The 20,331-nt window shown below is 44.0% G+C and overlaps 2 protein-coding genes across 2 annotated transcripts; both read right to left on the reverse strand.

The window, feature by feature from the left end:
- Positions 1 to 15,218: 15,218 nt before the first annotated feature.
- Positions 15,219 to 17,819, reverse strand: LOC133909451 (peptidyl-prolyl cis-trans isomerase FKBP15-2-like). Its single transcript, XM_062351887.1, has 6 exons — positions 17,656 to 17,819; positions 17,485 to 17,534; positions 16,486 to 16,548; positions 16,062 to 16,152; positions 15,788 to 15,892; positions 15,219 to 15,621 (listed from the first exon to the last, which is right to left on the reverse strand). The coding sequence occupies exons 1-6, from the start codon at positions 17,720 to 17,722 to the stop codon at positions 15,545 to 15,547; spliced, it is 453 nt and encodes a 150-aa protein (XP_062207871.1). The 5' UTR covers positions 17,723 to 17,819; the 3' UTR covers positions 15,219 to 15,544.
- Positions 17,820 to 18,791: 972 nt separating this feature from the next.
- LOC133910211 (uncharacterized) lies at positions 18,792 to 20,059 on the reverse strand. The gene has a single exon (XM_062352723.1). It carries the CDS (start codon positions 19,787 to 19,789, stop codon positions 19,178 to 19,180), a length of 612 nt encoding a protein of 203 aa, XP_062208707.1. The 5' UTR covers positions 19,790 to 20,059; the 3' UTR covers positions 18,792 to 19,177.
- Between the last annotated feature and the right edge of the window lie 272 nt (positions 20,060 to 20,331).

Below are 20,331 nucleotides of genomic sequence, written 5' to 3' on the forward strand. Positions count from 1 at the left end.
AAAGATCCAATCATGGAACGATATACCTTTTGATCCACGCTTTTGCCTTCTCCATTGAGATCAAGATGTCCATTAGCTTGCATGGGCGTTTTGATTGGTTTGGCATTCTCCATGTCAAATTTCTTGAGCATATCTTTGATGTACTTGGTTTGACAAATGAATGTTTCTTCCTTGAGTTGCTTGATTTGAAATCCGAGAAAGAACTTCAATTCTCCCATCATGGACATCTCAAACCTTCTTGTCATGATCCTACTAAAATCTTCACAAAATTGTTGATTAGTAGAACCAAATATAATGTCATCGACATATATTTGGCAAACAAATAAATCATTATCAACATTCTTAGTAAAGAGAGTAGAGTCGGCTTTGCCTATTTCAAAACCCTTTTTGACAAGAAAATCCCTAAGGCATTCATACCATGCTCTAGGAGCTTGTTTTAGCCCATAGAGCGATTTATGGAGTTTAAAAACATGCTCGGGATGTTTGGGATCTTCAAAGCCGGGCGGTTGCTCCACATACACCAATTCGGAGATTGGTCCATTTAGAAATGCGCTCTTCACGTCCATTTGATATAACTTGAAATCATGGTGAGTAGCATAGGCTAATAAAATACGAATTGACTCTAGCCTAGCTACGGGAGCGTATGTCTCACCAAAATCCAAACCTTCGATTTGAGTGAATCCTTGAGCAACCAAACGAGCTTTGTTCCTTGTTACTATCCCATTTTCATCTTGTTTGTTGCGGAAGACCCATTTTGTCCCAATCACATTTTGTTTTGGCCTTTCCACCAAAGATCAAACTTCATTTCTTTTAAAGTTGTTCAATTCTTCTTGCATAGCCATTATCCAATCCGGATCATCAAGCGCTTCTTCTACCTTCAAAGGTTCCAAAGAGGAAACAAAAGAGTAAAATTCACAAAAATTTGTAATTCTTGAACGAGTAGTTACCCCCTTTTGTATATCACCAAGGATGTTATCCACGGGGTGATCTCTTTGGATACTTTGATGAACACGTGGATGTGGCACTTGAGATTGATGTTGGATGTCTTCCACTTCATTATTCAAGAAATTGTTCGGATCTTCATGGTCTTGATGTTGATCTTGTGATCTCTTGTCGTCTTGATCTTGGGTTGACATTGATGGTTCAACTTGCATTGATGAAGATGGTTGATCCCTATCGATTTGAGCTTCTTGAGTCTTTTCTTGTTCTAGGGGCTTGATTTCGCCAATTGACATCTTCTTGATTGCTTCGCTTGGTATTTCTTCATCACCTAAAACATTTGTATCCACTTGCTCCACTTGGGAGCCATTAGATTCATCAAATGTTACGTCTCTCGCAATTTCAACATATCCGGTGGTTTTGTTGAAAATGCGGTAGGCGTAGGCATTTGAACCATAACCAAGCATAAACCCTTCATCTACCTTTGGAGCAAATTTAGAACTTCTAGATTTCTTGTTTAAAATAAAGCATTTGCTACCAAAGACTTTAAAATAGGAAACATTTGGCTTGTTACCGGTTAGAAGCTCGTATGAAGTTTTGTTCAACAACTTGTGTAAATATAACCGGTTGATGGCATGGCATGCGGTGTTGATTGCTTACGCCCAAAATTGATCCGATACTTTGTATTCATCAAGCATTGTTCTTGCGGATTCAATTAGAGTCCTATTCTTTCTTTCGACCACTCCATTTTGTTGAGGGTAGTATGGAGCCGAGAACTCATGCTTGATTCCTTCTTCATCAAGAAACTCTTCAACTTGTATGTTCTTGAATTCGCTTCCATTGTCGCTTCTAACTCTCTTGATCTTTACTTCGAATTCATTTTGTGCTCTTCTCACAAACTTCTTGAGAATGGCTTGAGTTTCGTTTTTATCATGCAAGAAGAATACCCAAGTGAAACGTGAAAAATCATCAACAATAACTAAACCATATTTGTTACCTCCGATACTTATATAAGTGATTGGCCCAAATAAGTCCATGTGAAGGAGTTCCAATGGTCTTGAAGTGGTCATCACATTCTTCAAGGGATGAGATGCTCCAACTTGCTTTCCCGCTTGGCATGCACTACAAACTCTATTTTTCTCAAAAGTCACATTCGTTAGTCCTAGAATGTGTTCGCCCTTTTGAAGTTTGGACAAAATCCTCATGCCAACATGAGTAAGTCGGCGATGCCAAAGCCAACCCATGCTAGACTTAGCCATCAAGCAAGTTTTAGGCATCACTCCATCCGTTGAAAAATCAACAAGATAGAGTTTACCCTTCAACTTGCCCGTGAAGACCATAGAGGCGTCCTCCCTTCTAGAGACGACCACACCCTCATTTATAAAAAGACAATTATAACCAATTTCACATAATTGAGATACGGATAATAAGTTGTAATTGAGTGATTTTACCAACAAGACATTTGAAATGGAAGTATCATTTGAGATGGCAATTTTACCTAGTCCCATTACCTCTCCTTTTCCATTATCGCCAAAGATGATGTTTTCATGAGGTCCTCCATTTTCTTCAAAGGAGGAGAACATACTCTTTTCTCCGGTCATATGATTGGTACATCCGCTATCAATGACCCAACTTGATCCACCGGAGGAGTATGCCTACAAAACAAAGTTATGCCTTTATTTTAGGTACCCAAATTTGTTTGGGTCCTTTAGCGTTAGTCACAAGCACTTTTGGCACCCACACATTCCTTTTTACAATTCTATCTCTTGTGCGGGGACCAACATAGAGAGCAACCACTTTACCACGGTGGTCTCTCTTTAGCATGTATGAAGCATAAAAAGAACATTGGGGGGCATGAGCCTTCGATTGCCTTGTTTGAGTAGGGTGATCAACTTGTTTGCCTCCTTTGACAAACTTGAGGCATTCCACTCCATTCAATACCACACGATCATTTGGTTTGCTTGTATATTGGTCAAAACTAAGACCTCTCTTTAGCTTATTGTCTTTGGCTTGAATAGTCTTGTAAAGTGCATCCTTTGACTTATAAGTTTTGATGCACCCATATTTGACCAAAGCATTTAGCCTCTCATTTTCCTTTTGTAATGCTTGCAAGGATTCAATATTAGTTGTACAAGCATTTATTTCAAGGTTAGAACAACGAGAACATCCATTGCTAGTAGATGCATTAGATAGTAAATTTGCTTCACTAGAGTTAGAAGAGCCTTTCTTAAGAATATCAATTTGTGTTTCAAGAGTTCTATAATTTTCATCTAAAGAAGATAATTTCTCTTGAAGCACGAAATTGTTACTCTTAAGATCGGCAATTGAAGAATTGGCTAAATCACAATCTTTAGACAATTTCTCAACTTTTTCTTTCTCTTTAGCAAAGAGCTCCTCGAGTTCAAGGTTTCTCTCCTTTTCAAGGATGAGCAAATCTTCTTGTCTCTCAAGGGTCTCTTCATGACTATCTATTGTATCCATTAGCTCCTTTATTTTAGCCATGACATTTTTATTCAAACCTTTGAACAAATTATCACAATCACTATCATACTCACTATCACTATCTAGGAGCTTGGATTGAGATTTTACCTTACGGTTCTTGGCCATGAAGCATTTTGGGGAGTCTCCATCATCATCATCATCATCACTCATTAAGAGTGATTTTCTTGGTGTAAGCTCATGAATAGCAATGGTGGCGACTCCTTCATCATCGGAGTTCGAGTCGGAGTTGGAATCCCACTCTTCTCCAATATGTGCTTGACTCGAATATTTCTTCTTGTACATCTTGTTCTTGTCTTTCTTGTATGACTTGACTTTATTGTCTTCTTTGTCCTTTCCCTTCTTCTTGTTTGAACAATCGGCTATAAAGTGACCAATTTCGCCACATTCATAGCATGCCCTTCTTGATGTTCTCTTGTTGGGTATGTCTCTCTTGTACTTTGAATAGCCTCCTTTTCTCATGAATTTCTTGAACCTTTTCACAAAGAACGCCATTTCTTCATCTTCGGAGCTTTCATCATCACTTGTGCTTGATTCTTGAGCTTGCTTGCTTTTGCTTGCCTTGAGTGCAATTTCTTTATGCCTTGAGGTTGAGCTTTGTTTAGCATGAACCTTCACTTCATTAGTTTCTTCTTCCATGAGCTCATGAGCAAGAATCCTTCCAAGCATATCACTTGGTGTGAGTCTCTTGTAATCTCTTCTCTCACGGAGGAGCGTCACCAAAGTGGGATTTCTAGGAGCAAATACCCTAAGTAGTCTCTTGACCACTTTGTGATCATCAATGTCCTCGCTTCCAAGTCCTCTTAGCTTGTTCACAAGCACCATCATCCGATCATACATTGCTTGAGGAGTTTCATGATCCTCCATCACAAATCTTCCTAGCTTTCCCTCAAGCAATTCTATTTTGGATTCTCTCACACTTGTAGTCCCTTCATGAGCAACTTGAAGTGTGTCCCAAATTTGCTTAGCTTCCTCAAATCCATCTACTTTGTTGAATTTCTCCGGACTCAAGGCACTAAGCAACACACTTGTAGCTTGAGCATTGCGATGCATATTTTGTTCTTCACTTGAGGTGAGCTCTTGGTCTTCCTCCGGTAGCTCAAAACCTGTGCAAACAATCTTCCAAATACTTGGATGAAGAGAAATTAAGTGCATTTTCATTTTATGCCTCCAAGCGGCATAATGTGTACCATCGAAGAATGGTGCACGTCCGGAAGGCACGGAAATGTAATTGCTAGAAGAATTCAAACGATCATAATTGAAAGGAATCTCACTTCCCTTTCCTTTACCATTACCATCATCACTTCTTGATGGATCATCTTTCGGACCCCTCGGACTTTCGGATGTCGACATAATGATTCCCTCCAAGCGGTGAAGCCTTGTAGGAGGTTAGGCTCTGATACCAATTGAAAGTGCCTAGAGGGGGGGTGAATAGGCTTTTCTGAAATTTAAAACTAAAAATAGCGGATTAAACTGCCGGATATTCTGGTGTAGTCCGGATACTCCGGTATGGTCCGGAGTATCCGGTCTAGTCCGGAGTCTCCGGCCTGACAGGAAATTTTAGAATAAATGTGAACTAAAGATCACAGCTAGATTCTATGGGATTCACTAGGTCAAGTAGATATTACTAAGCTAGAATAACAATTAAAACTAGCAAGATTGATACTATAGCAATTTAAATGACAAATCATCAAATGCACACGATCAAGTAAATTTCACAAGTAAGAACACGAGGAAATATCCCGGAGTTCGGCCACCTCACAAAGAAGTACCTATGTCTCCGTTGAGGAGCTCACAAAGAGCCGGGTCTTCTCCAACCCTATCCTCTTCTAGCGACCACAAAGATCAAGCTAGAAATTCTTACTCAATTATGAAGATGCTTACAAACTTCCCGAGGCACACCACAAGATTTGGGTGCTCTTCGGGCGACTCCTTTCCTTCTAGAAACCCAAAGCTTCAAAGGAGATGATCGCAGTAAATGCTCAATGAAGAAATCAATGCTCAAGTGGCTTGAACCCTCTCCAAACACACACTCTCAAATTTGTGCAAGTTTTGCTCTAGAGATGATTGGAGGGGCTTTGAATGCTCTTTAAGTGCTCAAGAGTTCTCAAGGAAACCAGCCACAGCAAGCGCTAAATGATATGGAGAGAGGAGGCATTTATAGCCCTCTCTCACAGACTAGCCGTTACTGTTTTTTGTCAGAGCTTACCGGAGTATCCGGTGTACACCGGAGTATCCGGTGTACACCGGAGTCTCCGGTCCTAAATCCAAAAACGGCGTCAGAACGGTCACGAACGTGTCAGAACTAGCCGTTACAGTTCTGCTTCATTACCGGAGTCTCCGGTGAACACCGGAGTCTCCGGTCCTGACAGATTTTCCAAAACAGACTAAGTCCGGAGACTAGCCGGATCCTCCGGCATCTCCAGGTACCGGAGTATCCGGTGAACACCGGAGACTCCGGTCTTTACTATTTTTTTATCAAAAAGATTAAAAGCTAACCGAGAGCCTCTGCCGGAGTCTACCTCGGAGACTCCGACTGCACACAAAACATTTTACCGGAGTATCCGGTGAACACCGGAGACTCCGGTCTTTTTCTTGAAAAGATTAACCCGTAACCGAGACTCTCTGCCGGAGGCTAGCTCGGAGACTCCGGCTGAACGCTGAGTACCGGAGTATCCGGTGAACACCGGAGACTCCGGACTCAGAAGATTTTCAGAAAGAGTTTCGTGTCCGTGAGTGAATGTGTCTCTCAATTGGGTGATTCTAAAGGATCTCTTGAGCATTGAGACACTAAACAAGCAAATGAATTCATCCATCTAAGAAAAAATCTATCCTAGACTCAATTTCAAAAGTAAAAGGAATTTAAGCCCTATCTTATATCCTTCGCTGATTCTTCAATTGTTTCGATGGGCGTCAAACGTCATTTACCTTCACAACTAATGCTCATACCTGTTCAATACTCACAAAGCATGTTAGTTCTTTAATCGTTTTGTCATCAATAAGCCAAAACCCACTTAGGGGGGGCCTAGATGCACTTTCACGGTGGCGGGGACTGACGATAAGCGTGGGGGGAGTGGCCGAAAGTGACTGGCCCTGTTCCTGTTGAGGCAGCATCGGGCCTCCTACCGATTGATATCTCACCGCTGAGCCCTTGTGGGGTCCAGCGACAAGGGGCTTCTAACGTCGTCGGGGAACTGTGGGTGCCCGGGAGCTATGCCCGAGTACCCTCTTCCCGATACTGTTTATCTTGGGTCGTCGGGGGACTCGGGTGCTCAGGGGCCACTGCTCCTGGCCCCGAGCACCCTCTCCCGGTACTGTTGACTTTGTGTCTTCGGGGAGCTCGGGTACCCGGGGGCCACATATCCGTGGCCCCGAGCACGCTGCCGCCCGGAACCGTCCTCCTTAGGTCCTCGGGGAACCGAGTGCTCGGGGGCCACTGATCACGGCCCCAAGCATTCTCTCCCGGTACCGTTCATGTCGGGTCTTCGGGGGACTCCGAGTACTCGGGGGCCACTGACCCGGGCTCCGAGCACTCGCTCCCGAAACTTGGCTTCTCTCGTTATCGGGGAACCTGGGTGCTCGGGGGCCACTGACCACAGCCCTGAGCACCGTCTCCCGGAGCTTGTCTTCCTTGGGCCCTCAGGGACCTCCCGGGGAGGTGACCCCTAAGGCATGGCTCCACGTGGCACTGCTGTTGACCTGGCCTCAGAAATCGGGGAACCCCCGATCCCATTTCACCGACAGCTTGCTTCTAAACAGCCTCAATTCTGTTAGGATAATTTGAAACCACAACAACTCATAAACACCATGGGTCATAGATGGAAATTCTGCTTTTGTGGTAGATCTTGCAACAACACTTTATTTTTTTTTACTTCGCCATGGAACCATATTAGTCCCAACAAAGGTGCACTATTCAGAAGTTGAGCGTCTGTCATCTAGAGAGCCAGCCTAATAAGCATCCGTGTAGCATTCAACTTGCAAGTTTCCTTGACTACGCAGTTGCTCGGACGCCCATTGGTGCACCGCGGAGGCGACTGTTCATGGCTAGGTGAAGACGAGCTCGCCCGGGCGGCGGGACGGCTGGAAGCAACACGACCAACGTCGTTGCGGCAGTCAGCTCGGAGGTAAAAGGCCAACGTGCGACGATGTATGACGTGGCATGGACAGCAATCTGGCGACGCAGCTAGAGGTGGCGGTGGAACGGGACGGCTAGGGCTACGGTAAAATGTGATGGCGGTCAAACTCGAGTGGGTTCTTGATGGATTGGGGTTGTGGCCGATCCATCCACCCCTTTATCCTTTTTTATTGCTATTATTACTATTTTTTTAAAAAGCTTATGGTATCACAATGATACAACAATAGGCCAAGCAGATCATGCACTGCAGTAAGCTTCTGAAACCAAAGGTCCAATCTACTGCATTTGGCTTGGGTCTCCATGTTAGTAGCATAGCTCTTAGACGAGCTAAAAAAGATATAGCTCTTAGAGGTTAATATTGTAAATCTACAACATGACCTGGAGTCTGTTTTTTTTTTCTTTGGGAGTTTTTTTTTTTACGAGGACTAGGCCCTGTTGGCGCAGGCCCCTGCTAGTGACACCAACAGTGCATCACACAGCGGATCAAGGTGCAGTAGATTCTCAGGCACAATGACTGGGACGACAACGAGTATGCATACAAAGCACTGAATGCATGCATGCAGTGCAGGTACAGACTTTTCGGGTCCAAATTAAACGCAGCAATCTGATAAAGTGGCTTGGACCATGGAGCAGCAATCTCTCTCGTTCATCAAGCTAGCCAAACCAAATTGATTGACTCCACCAACCACCCCTGTCATCTCATCTCACCCTGTTGGCATGCATGCTCGCATTTGTCTTGCAAATGTGAAGCACTCAAGTCACCACTGACGTGTCTGTAATTAGTTGTTACAGGACCTGCCGGCAAAACGTGTAGGGCATGCATGGAAGGCTTGACGTGCATTGAGGAATGCAGCTGTGGTTTCTGACGTCTGGATGGCGAGTTGGAAGGGAAGTAAAGGGAGAAATCCTGTGATATTCGTGAGAAAACGAGTGTTCACTGGGGATGGGGCTACCGTTCGAGTGATTTGGCTTCTCATCGGCAGCCCGGAGCTTGGCAGAGATAAGCGTTCTAGGTTGGTTTGAGTGACATTTTGGGTTTGTGGTGGTCCTGAACTGTTACAGATCTATATCAAGCAATAGTTATCACAGAAAAAACTAGGGGCGCCACCACCTTCGCCGTTCATCCGGCGGCCACGGCGCCACCAATCGTGAGGGATGGAGCAGAGTCATACTCATTGGCTGTCAAACATTTCCTTCGTTGTTGTCTTATCCACTTCCTCAACGTCATTTAGATTAAATTAATCTTCCAAAACTTCAGATGATTTAGCGTGGCCATGAGAAAAATTCACACTTCTGTTTAGACAATGATGTCAGCCATGACCCCTCCTTCTATATTCCATGAAATCGACAAGTCTCGTGCCGGTTCGTTAAAAAAAAAATGTCAGCCATGACCCACGGAGTAGTGTCAGCGGCGATGATGGCTCCCTCCAACAATGCTTCTTCTGCACTTCAAGGATCAGGAGCAGCACCATGCCACTTGATCCTTCCTGCCTATACCAATAGTCTGTTGCATGCATGCATCAGTGACAATTTGTCATACTCTGCACAGTTTGATCAGAGGCATTGTTGGAGCTGCCTGTTTATCATATCTTCTGAACTGTAGAGATCATATCCTCTCAATTAGGAGTTATTTCGCCTTGATTTTTTTGTGATATATCTCTTTCAATCTTTGTTTGGATACTTCAAGTAGCCTGTAACATCAGTTGCTACAATTTGACAGGTCTGATCAATAAAAAGAAGATGCCCCTCTTAAATTCTTGAGAAAATGGACAGGATTGCAGGTCCCAAATAGTCATATACAGTGCTTCTCGGTAAGTTTGTGGGGCGCCAAAATTCTGCTGTGCCCCGGCCAAATTTGTCTGAATAATTAACTAGCACGTTGAGGTCTCCTGCCATCAAATGCCTTTAAGATTCGTGCATATAGTTTTTCCGTTTCTAGGATAACATGAGATCATAGGCCTACATTTTTGCTCGTGACATGATGATGGGGAGACCAGCAAAGTTCTGTTTCGAGATTCTTTCGTAGACAAGCTAGGATGAGCACGCTTTCATGTTGGATCTAGCATCTTTTCTTCTTTGAGTAATACGGAAATGAAATCATTATGTGTTGAAGCTGCAGGACTCTTTACTGGGAGCTCTAATGGTTGAGTTTGCTGCTAGCTTTCATACGTGGAGAGGAGAGAAGTGAGTGCAGAGGAAGATAAGAGTTACCTGCTAGCTCTTATTTTGAAAATGTAGAAGACAACCTTGGAGAGCAATCTTTTCATCCAGAGATAACTCTAAACACGAAGTAAGCTCTCACCTCCGCATATCTCTTCTCTATAAGGTATGGGAAATTAAAAACATCAAGATTCATATAAATTTTTAAAAATATACTCTAATAGTTAACTAGCTCTAACTATTACCCTCACAATTTCTAGAGTGGTCATAAATCACATCACCTCAGTATCAATCGAACTACATTGTTTCATGTGATTTATTCTTGTACAAGACGTCGCAGTTCAAAAACTTTAAATCCCCAGTCCTCATAATTTGGTTTAATTTACTCATGACACGACTTCATTCATGTTTGCCCGTGAACAAAATGAAGTATATCCTTTCAAGAGTATTCAGCATAAAAAATTTCCAGCTGAGCTTGCTACCACTTGGATACTAGAGTTTTTTATATCTGACAAAGGGTCATCAACATGCCAGGTACGCAAAGGCCGTTTCCAATTCCTCTGCGACTTTAGAAGCCAAAAGCAGAGCAATTTTGTATTCAGATGTTGCCCTTGTTCAAACACCTGTCTTGCGGCATCTTTTTGCACACGCCTTTGACAGCAATATACAAAGTGTCTGCCAAGCAATGCTCGCCAAGTGGTTACTCACAGCTCTGTTTGAATCCCAGATCTGGAGCTAGCCTTTTGTTTGTCAATATAAATATATAATGGTGTAGAGTACGCTAACACTAATATATTGCTTGGCTCAACCATCCCCTCCACTTTGTATAAACAGGCACCGATCCAGTGGAAGCTTGCATGAGTTGTGATGCATGCATGCATGCATGCAGCTCGTTACTAGAGCCATGCTTTGTGTCAGCAACATCAGCACTAATCGCGGGCTAATGAAGGAAAAAACAAAGACAGGCAGATAAAATAACATGGAACAAGAGGTGTAGCAAGATTAGGATTTTCAAAAAACAGTTTTTTGCTTCTACTTTTGAACGTATCAGCTAGTTAAAATCATTTTAGTTTAGTTGCAACGACGATAAATCCTACCGAAATTGGTGCAAGCCCTCCTATGTTACTTGATTCCATAGCGTAACACAGCAACCGTGAACTTGCTCTGGAGGAAGATAGCGATGAAGCCACGAAGAAACAAAGCGTTCTGAACTCGCAATACTTCACAGTTCACACTAGGCAACCGCTAAGAACTCCGAGCAAAGATGCATCATCACGCAGGCCAACCCTTAATCCACCATCCGCAGGCTGCTGACCTGATGTGTTGCCTTGCCAATGTTGCGGCGCCTGACATACGTAACAGTAGTAACCTAGGACGTTTACCAGCTTCAGGGGCAGATCTAGGGGTCATCGGGTGGCCCAGGGTATACTTAATTTTTTAAGTACCCTGCTTCCTAGCATAGCCCAACTTGTTCATCCCCAACTTGGCAACTCCAGTCACTGACTCCGGGCTCCAGCACGTCACGCCCACGCCGTCATCGCCGGCAGCCATATCTGATAGTTTGATTTGTAGGTCTTAAATAGTCAAATTGAATAATTGATGCATCATACTTTACACTTAACAATTTGTATTGCATTTTGTCTAATTTAAACTTTAATTTTATTAGACTTGTGACATAGTGCATATGATATGTGATATGTAGTGCTAGAATAGACACTTCCTTAATGGAGTATCTTTTTCTTTTTTCTTGATCCACCACTGAAGTCCAGTCTGCACTCATTCCAATACGATTTTGGCAATGATTCACTGCCATAACTCCAGACACGTCCAACATTAGATTAGTCCTACTATATGACAAAAATTACTGCAGACAAGCGAGTGAAACCTTGAGGCTTCGTACGGACGCCACCGCAGAGCGGGGGTGGGGGTGGGGAGGAATCGCCAGACCAGAGGCGCGCGCAATCGCAACAGCGGCAGCCCTGACTGGGCAGGGCATCTGATCTAATCCCCTGTCAATGATTGCCTCGGCGTTCGCGCTTGGCCCCGATTAAACAAGAGGCCCGGCGTCTTATCGTCGGCGTAACAACGCAACAAATGGGTAAGTGGCAGGTTAGTTTATCCCGCCTGCCATGTGGAGCTGCGCCTCCCCGTCCTCGGAGACGCCAGACACGGAGTACGAGCAACCCCAAAAGATAATCCGCCTCCCTCTCGGCGTCCGGTCAAGATCCAACCACCGCTAATCGCCATCGCCACGCCCGCCAGAGTACCAGCACTCGGCCTGTCTAGATTGCATCTCGCGTCCCCATTGGACGCTCCCGCGCCGGGGCCCGTCTTGTTTACAGCTCATCGCAGCATCCAGTCGAGTATGGTTTAAATTACTTATTTATTTAGTTTTTAGCAAAGCAGCAGCTTTGTTAGTGGAGCTCTCGTACTCCTACTCCTACTCCTCTGCTGATGACATGGAGAGGAGAAAGCTGCTGTCTTTTTTACCGGTGCCTGTGAGTCTGTGACAGACATATTTTTTCTCTCTGTTCCTCCTCGGTAACATGGGCTCCAATCATTGAGAGGAAAGAGATACTTGTAGTAGAAAGTGCCTGTCACTGCTGCTGATGCGTGTTGCTGTATATGTAGTCATATTTCTAATTACTTCATTCATTTCTTTTTACAAGGCGCGCAGCTAATTTAAGATTCAAACTTTATAATTTTTACTAACAATTAGTTTAGCTATATATATATATGTTTTGTGATATAAAATTAGTACCATAAGATTCGTATTCAAAATTACTTTCCTATAACTATAATTTTGTTGCTACAAATAATATAATATAGAAAAAATTTATGGTCATAATTTAGTTTTGAAGATCACACTGGGCCAAACCACTCCATGTATTATGAAAGGGAGGAAGTATTGCGTAACTGCAGGAGAGAGGGGAGAGATGACGGGTGGACCATAGGGTTAAATAGGGGTATTACAGTACATGTATGGCGTTGAGGCAAGTGATATGAAGGACGAGACAAAAATTTAAAAATAGATAATAAATATTATCGTATTTGCTAAAATATATAATATATCAGTGTATTTATAAATTTAGCACATGTATTCGACACCTTAAATACTAAAAATCTGATTTTGATACCTGAAGCGCTGAAAAAGGATGAGTCTGGCCTATATTTGGCACCTCAAGCATGCCGGGCTATATTCAGCACCTCAGTTGCTTCACCTCTCACGTTGCGTAATTTGTTTAGGTAATTTTTTTTTGAAGGTAGTTGTGTAGGTAACTTTTTTTAAGTAAGTGGGAGATATAAATTCTAATTCGTCGAACAATAATATTCGTGAGTAAGATTATCATATAACCCGGTATAGATATTACATATATTGATAAATATTACATAGAATATGTGATTTTTCTCACTACGTGAATGGACGCTAACTATAAAGAGATGACGACAACAAACGTTCACATGTATGATACATATAAAGACTAACTTAATAACGTGCCGCTGCTAAATCAAACATACCTTAGGGAATAAAAATAGACCGCGTTATAATAAATACTCTCTACTAAATGCATTTAGGATGTTCACCCTTTCGCAGTGCTTCGAGGCCCTCCACTTTAACGTGACGGGTCTTCTCCCACTTTCTTTCTCTCTTTGCTTCACCTGCCTCAGCCGTGGCGCACTTATTCGCTGTCTTTCTCATACGCTCCTCCTCCTGACGCTTGAGCCATAGTTTCTCCTATTGTTACTCGTACTTCCGGTGTTCGTGTGCTTATGTCGACCCATCGCTTCATGTTGACCGGATGCTATCAAAACCGACAAAGCGAATCCGACTGTCGCACCAAAAGTGACGACATGACGCGACGTGAAGGGACGCATCACCACGTCCGTCCGTATTCAGCATCTAATACAGAGAGTTTTCGGTACATCAGGTGTCGAATTTAGACCAGATCCATCCTTTTTTACATCTCCCTTACCGAAATCGGATTTTAGATGTTTGAGGTGTCGAATATATATGTTAAATTTACAAATACGTCGATAAAATTATCTATTTTGATAAATACGATGATGTTTATTGTCTATTTTGAATTTTTGCCGGGAGACAAGTGGTTTTGATTAGCCTAATGGGGCAGAGATACCATTGGGACTTGTTTCTCTGCAGGAGGCAGCAGTGGTGCTGCTGTTGTAGACCGGTCGTAGATGGTAGGACAGGGTCTCTGCTCACCTGCTGTGAGCCAGCCGAGCCAGGGCTAGGCATCACCCCAATCAGTGACTGGACTGCCATTGGCGTTGGCTGCAAGCAGAGGAGCAGGTGACATTCTCCCAGTAAAAACGAGAGGCACTCTACTCGAGTCTCGAGCTCGAGCACGGGCAAGACTGTAAAAGTGCAGAGAGGACTGGGGGTGTACTCCGGTACTCCCTGACGATTAGGCTAGCACATCACAACGATCGCAATTACTATGGCAAAAAGAAGCTGAAGCGGCCACCGTCAGCTCATTACAGTCGAGGCACAGTATTCTGGTCTGGCGCCTCCCTTGTGTGAGCACGCCACTGCCATCGGCGGCGGCGAGGTGTGCGCTGCATCCATGATCCATGCCATGCGCAGCTACAGCTCATGAACAATGCCGCAACACGGGATAGGAAACGGCACGCCTTGTCCGTTGCCCCGGCGAGACCATCATATTTTTCTTTCGAGGCATGCACAGTGCAACAATCTCATGCACGGGGGCGAAAAGCCATGGAGGAGGAAAGGTGTCTGCGCCCATGCGTGCAGGGCGTCAAATCCGTCGTCGATCCGCTTGGAGTTCTGGACCGGTTTGATGGAGCTAACAGCTAGCTTTGACTCCACACGTCGTCATCAACTCAGGCCCGTGTGAAACGAGGCCTAATCCTTCACGTCGAAAATTGGTCAAGTGGATGTGGATGCCCACATCCTAAGAACCAACTGGGTATATCGCATCGATCAGGCTTGCAAAGCTTAACGCTTTTCAGACGAATTCCTTCATTCATTGTGGCGCATTTACACATCAGATGTGTAGTTTAGTCTGTTCAGGATTCAGGTGTGACTGGTCTTGGCACTTTACCAGCAAACGGCAACCGAGGTCAAAGATCTATAGTAAAGCACACACATGCTGTACCAAACTACAGGGGTGATGATGGCTTTTAGCAATTCTTCGCCTCTGCATCGCTCGAGACTGTAGTCCCTCAACAGGCGCGGTTCAGGTTTCAGACGACAGGGAGCCATGCTGCAAACGCAATATTTGTTCCTGTGCGCCGATGACAAACCGCATGGATTCAGGCTTCAGAAAACAGGATGCTTGTGCTCTGTTGCGCCCTGTGGCCATGCCCTCTGAACCGGTTCGTGCATGACCAGCTCGTGCTAGTGTTCTTGGCAGAGCAGTACTGCGTGAAATCCAAACGTTCCGTGCAGTCCACAGGGAAGCCAAAACATCAGAGACGCAGAGTGGTAATCATGGATCAGTTCTCATGAGCCAATAGGTTGTTTCCGCACACATCACACGTGAATTTTTACAAGGTATCGATCTGTCTTAACAGCTACATTGTAAGAATGTTGTAATACTTGAGACATGGCGACTAGACAAATCGAGTTTTGATCCACTCCAGAGAAAAATGTTGGCAGAGTACATGGGCAGTGCAGTAAGTCGTTTACATGGATCACTTCGTTTAATGCAACTCGTCTCTGCAACATTTAGAACATAACTAACATGAAGGAAACAAAAATCCTTTTATCTAATGAACCCGCAGTGCGATTCTGTTTGTGAAGCAGCTACACAAACGAGCTGAAACTCTTCATTAAAGCTCGCTTTCACCACCAGATGTCTTTCCATTGACAGCAATAAGCTCTGTGTCAAAGACTAGAGTTGCTCCACCTATTGGTTACAAAACCCGAAGTTAGTGTTGTAGGATAGTAATGGAAAAACCACTTGGATCGTAAAATGCACATCCGAGACATGGTAAGCCATATCAAAGTTGAGAATGTGCACACATAATTTCTTCACAACGAACAAGCAAGCAAAAAACAATAATCGGCCATACCTGGAATCTTAGGTGGGGAGCCTCGCTCTCCGTAACCCATTTTTGCAGGTATCTTTAGCTTCCGCTTTTCACCGACACACATGCCTAGCAATCCTTGGTCCCAACCTAAAGAAAGAAACAATAATGTAGGTCGGTGGATTTGCAATTGCTTCTGATATGAATAGCATAAGCCATTTGGACAAATTTTTTATGACATATTCTTGTAGTCCAAGTCAGTCTAGTATGGACCACAGATAAACATAGAAAGTATAATGTTATGGGAAAGAATAATAACCTTTTATCACTTGGCCGTTTCCAAGAGTAAATTCAAATGGGTCACCTCTGTCATAGCTAGAATCAAAGACTGATCCATCAGTGAGTGTCCCCTGCAGCATATTAAGCAATTCAGCAGAATGATAACAAATGCAGAAAGTAAAATGGTGCAAGATAAGTATCAATGAGTGATTTAATCAAACATGAAAAACAAACAAGCTAAAAACGCACAACAAAGGACAGAATTTACAAGGACCACTCTACCAGGAAGTTATCATGCTTTTCTGCATAGCTATATAAATTAGTTCAAGTTACGGAAGCTCCTAAACATGAACTTGTGAATATATGTGTAGTACCTATGAAAAATATTCTTGAAAGGCTAAAGCATTGCAACAAACCATGCGAAATAAAACCTTAGGGTTACAAAATACTGGTCAAATACTTACACGATAATGCACTTTGATTTTGTCGCCTTTGTGTGCTTGCACAGCGCATGACTCTGGCTTGTACTGAAAGGAGGATAAACCAAAGAAACAAATGTCATGCAGAGTCAAAAGATACTACCTTTTGGAATATAACAACAACAACAGAATCATAGCCTATGTACGTTGCCTTCTCATTTCATAAATAAATGTTCGATAATATTTGCTCAAGCATAAATGGGATTGCTCAAAGCAGAACATGAAGATATGGAAATTGCCGACCAACCACACTCCCCACTGCACGCTTCAAATTGTGACTGAATATTCCATTTCTCACATAGCATGATTTAATAATTTGGAGTATTCTGTTTGTGGTGTTGACCAAAATCCAGAACAGAGGTTATCCTCTCGGACTTTAATTTTTCATCCACCTTTTGGAGAATTTGATAAAGCTGCAAAATAGTGAATTTAACAGCATTCCAACCAAGTTACTTCTTACAGGTCCAAATGCAACTTCTGTTAGGCATGTGCCAAATGTGCTCCAGCTGCTCAATACAAGGGACTAGTCCAATACATGCTAGTTGGTTACATAAACTTATACACCTCTTCTAGTTTGTCCACAAGAGTATAAGAACTAACAAGCATTGAACAACTAATACTACCATGATCATTTTCCAAATCCATCTTTGTAATTGACATATAATAAAACTCAAGTTAACTAAGAACATTCCTATGACTCCCTCATAACAAGATTGAATGGGGGGAAAATGAGGTAATTTTGCACTTGCAGATCTGTTTAGCTCCCTATTCTAGATCTAGCATCATCTAAGCCAAATCCTTTCTGAACTCGGTAGCCTTCCTACCAAATTTGCTCACGCCCACCGCCTCGTACCCCGCATACTGGTTTAAATCGACCATGTATTTTTGCTAGGTCGGTGAACTGAATAATCGCAGATCCGCAAGAATCCAAAAGAACAACAAGTGAAGACGGATCAGAAACCTATTTGGATACAGAGTACCTACCTTGACGCCGATCTGAAGCTCCGTGACATCGCGGGACTTCTTGGCCGACGCTGTAGCCAAATCAAGCAGGCCATGAGCACAAGCATTAAGGCAAAAAAAAAACGAGATCTTTGTACGGCAACGGTTCAAAGAGGGGGCTGGGATAGGAGAAACGATGATTTTTTTGGTTACCGGTAAGCAGGATGGCCGCCGCGGCGATGGCGGCGGCGAGGCAGAGCAACTGCCGCTTCTTCCCCATCGCTTCTGCTTGCTCCCAGTTGCTGTAGTCACCTTCTTTTTCTTCTTCCTCGTGTGGTTCTGTACGGGTATTTTGCAGTGTTTGGCCCAGCAGCCGATGCGGTGGAGTCGTCCACTTCAATGTTGGGCTCTAAGCAGCAGCTGTTTCGGTCTTCTTAGTACTGGATCGGCCCATCAATGGCGTGACGGTCACTATACATCTGACAACACCTTTAAAAAACCATCTAACAACATACGCAAATTTATATTAGTACAAATGTTCTTCACCATGTGCCAGTGTATCACCCAAGCTATATGTAGCTTAGTCACTGCTTGTAGAGGGTATTTTCAACTTTAAGGGTGTGATTAGTTATTCGTATGGACCGTATATGCAGGTTGAGAGGAAGTAGTATGAGTAGAATTATATTTGTTAAAAATAAGATTCTTTAGTTAGTTGTATCTATTTGAACAGGTTGAATTGAGTTTATGTTTGATTGGTCGAATGTCAGATCGTATGAGCGGATGCAAGAGTTGAGACTGTGATTGATTACTCGTATAGAAATGATTTTGTGATACTGACAAGTGGATCCACCTGCATGAGTAGATATTACTTTCCTGCATTCACCGGGTCAGGCTGCAGACATACATTTGTATCCGGTCAGCCGGACTAGAACAATACATGCGGACAACTAAATATGTATCTTCTTGAAATTATATGTATCCGCTAAACCAGTATCCATCCGTACGGGCAACCAATCACACCCCAAGTGACTTATAGGTAGATATTTGCGATTTTTCCAAAAAAGAAACAGCTGCTGCTTGGCCATGTGTAATTGACCATCTCCAAAAGAAATTTAAATAATGGACCGTCTCCAATTACCTTCAAGGAGCTAGATCAATCCATCCATCGTCATTGTGCAGATTTTAGAACTTTAGGGGTCGTTTTTGTGCAGATTGATGCGCGTTAGGTTGAGGTTGAGGATTGGATATGCATGCAAGCGTTCAAGTCAAAAGGTCGCAAGCTAGCTGACTGTGCAACCACGTGGCATCCAACCAAACCCGGTCATCGGATCACTTTAAGAATCCAGCAATTAGCCAATCAATATATAGTGACCATATATATGTAACACCCACTCGCAATTGCAAAACAAAGCACACAATAATATACATAATCTGCAGTTCTGCAGATCTACTCGCATGCATGCATGCATGCAGTGTACACACCACACCCAATTCTGCAGATCGGCATCGATAACTGCAGACTGGAAAACACTGGCAAACTCGACCGGGACTAAAACGAAAGCACACAATATTTGATGCGAACAAATGGCTCCATTGGTGAGGAGCTTAATTAGCACGTGCGTACGGTGATAATACTAATATGCGTGCGGCAGTGGTACTTATGCATTCAGTGGCAGACCCGACGCGAGCATGCATTATTGTGCGGTTATTGTGCAGCACGCCGTCGATCTGTGCGTCAGTTCCTGTCTTGGAAGCCGAACCTGCGGTCGAAGAAGTGGCCGACGGCTTGGAACGCCGGACCGAAAAACCCGCCGCCACCGCCTCTCCTCTTCTGATCGTTGTCGTTCTCGTTCTGCGACCCTGGCACGGCGTACACGTGCACCTCCTTCGTGGAGATGTACATGGGCGACCTCGTGCCGTCCTGCGGGGCCCAGAACGCCGCGGGGGCGTTGTATGGCACGTAGACGTCGCCGCCGTTGCCGTAGGGCGAGTTGTTGCCGTAGACGCCGACGCCGCCGCCGCCTCCATAGTAGGGAGAGCCTACTGCGCTACCGTTGTAGGCTTTGGCGCCGCCGCTGTAATCGTTGCTGGTGTTGCTGTTGTAGTTGCCGTTCCTGTTGTAGCGGCCCTTGTCGTCGGCGTCGGCGTGGCTACCGTTGTTGTTGGCGGTGTAGTTCGGATACTCTTCTCCATCGTCGGCCTTCTTGCTGCCGCTGCTCTTCTTCAGGCGCGAGGACGAGCGTTTCTTGCCGCTGGTCGCTTCATACTGCTGGCCGCCGCCGTATCCGTCCTGCTGGTTGTTGCCGCTCTGGGCGCCCAAGTATGATCTGCTGTTCCAGTACGACATCGCGCGCGCGTCCGTTGCTTCGGTAGACTAATTTCAGTTCAGGAAAACACACACTCAGATGCGAGGGTACAACGTATAAAAGACAAATACATCTGAATCAAAGAAAGATCATCCGCGTTAAACTGATGAACAGCTCGCTTGAGATAGTTGTATGCACACTCAGGATATTATAGCTAGATACTAGAACAGTAAAAAGTGAAAAGAAAGAAAGGAAAAGGGGCTTTGGAGCATGCACGTAAGCGTACCACGTGAGGCCGTGAAAGACAGACAGCAGGATGCCTTGGATCCCCTAAGTGGCCTTTGCACAGATCCAAGCAGTGTTCATATAGAGCTCAGGTCAAGCGGTACACTCAATAGTAAGTCAACGTAGCGGTACACTTAATATACAATTCATTTTTTTCTCAGACATCCTTCAAACCTACCTAGCAACGTGGCCACGCCACTGCACGGCTAGACCTAAAAATAATACCGACAATTATGCTCTTCACTCCTATGGTTATAAGTATTGATTTGCACACACCAATTAGTTTATCTAAACATTT

Source organism: Phragmites australis, chromosome 2, assembly GCF_958298935.1.
Source record: "Phragmites australis chromosome 2, lpPhrAust1.1, whole genome shotgun sequence".
Classification (NCBI taxonomy): Eukaryota; Viridiplantae; Streptophyta; class Magnoliopsida; order Poales; family Poaceae; genus Phragmites; species Phragmites australis.

What these genes read in the sequence shown, in the direction of transcription:
- LOC133909451 (XM_062351887.1), bottom strand. Translation starts at nt 17,722, where the DNA reads ATGGGGAAGAAGCGGCAGTTGCTCTGCCTCGCCGCCGCCATCGCCGCG. An exon ending in AGCTTCAGATCGGCGTCAAG is followed by an intron (nt 16,549 to 17,484) that starts GTAGGTACTCTG and finishes TCCTCCTTTCAG; the next exon opens with TACAAGCCAGAGTCATGCGC. An exon ending in CTCCCCACCTAAGATTCCAG is followed by an intron (nt 15,622 to 15,787) that starts GTATGGCCGATT and finishes TGTAACCAATAG; the next exon opens with GTGGAGCAACTCTAGTCTTT.
- LOC133910211 (XM_062352723.1), bottom strand. Translation starts at nt 19,789, where the DNA reads ATGTCGTACTGGAACAGCAGATCATACTTGGGCGCCCAGAGCGGCAAC.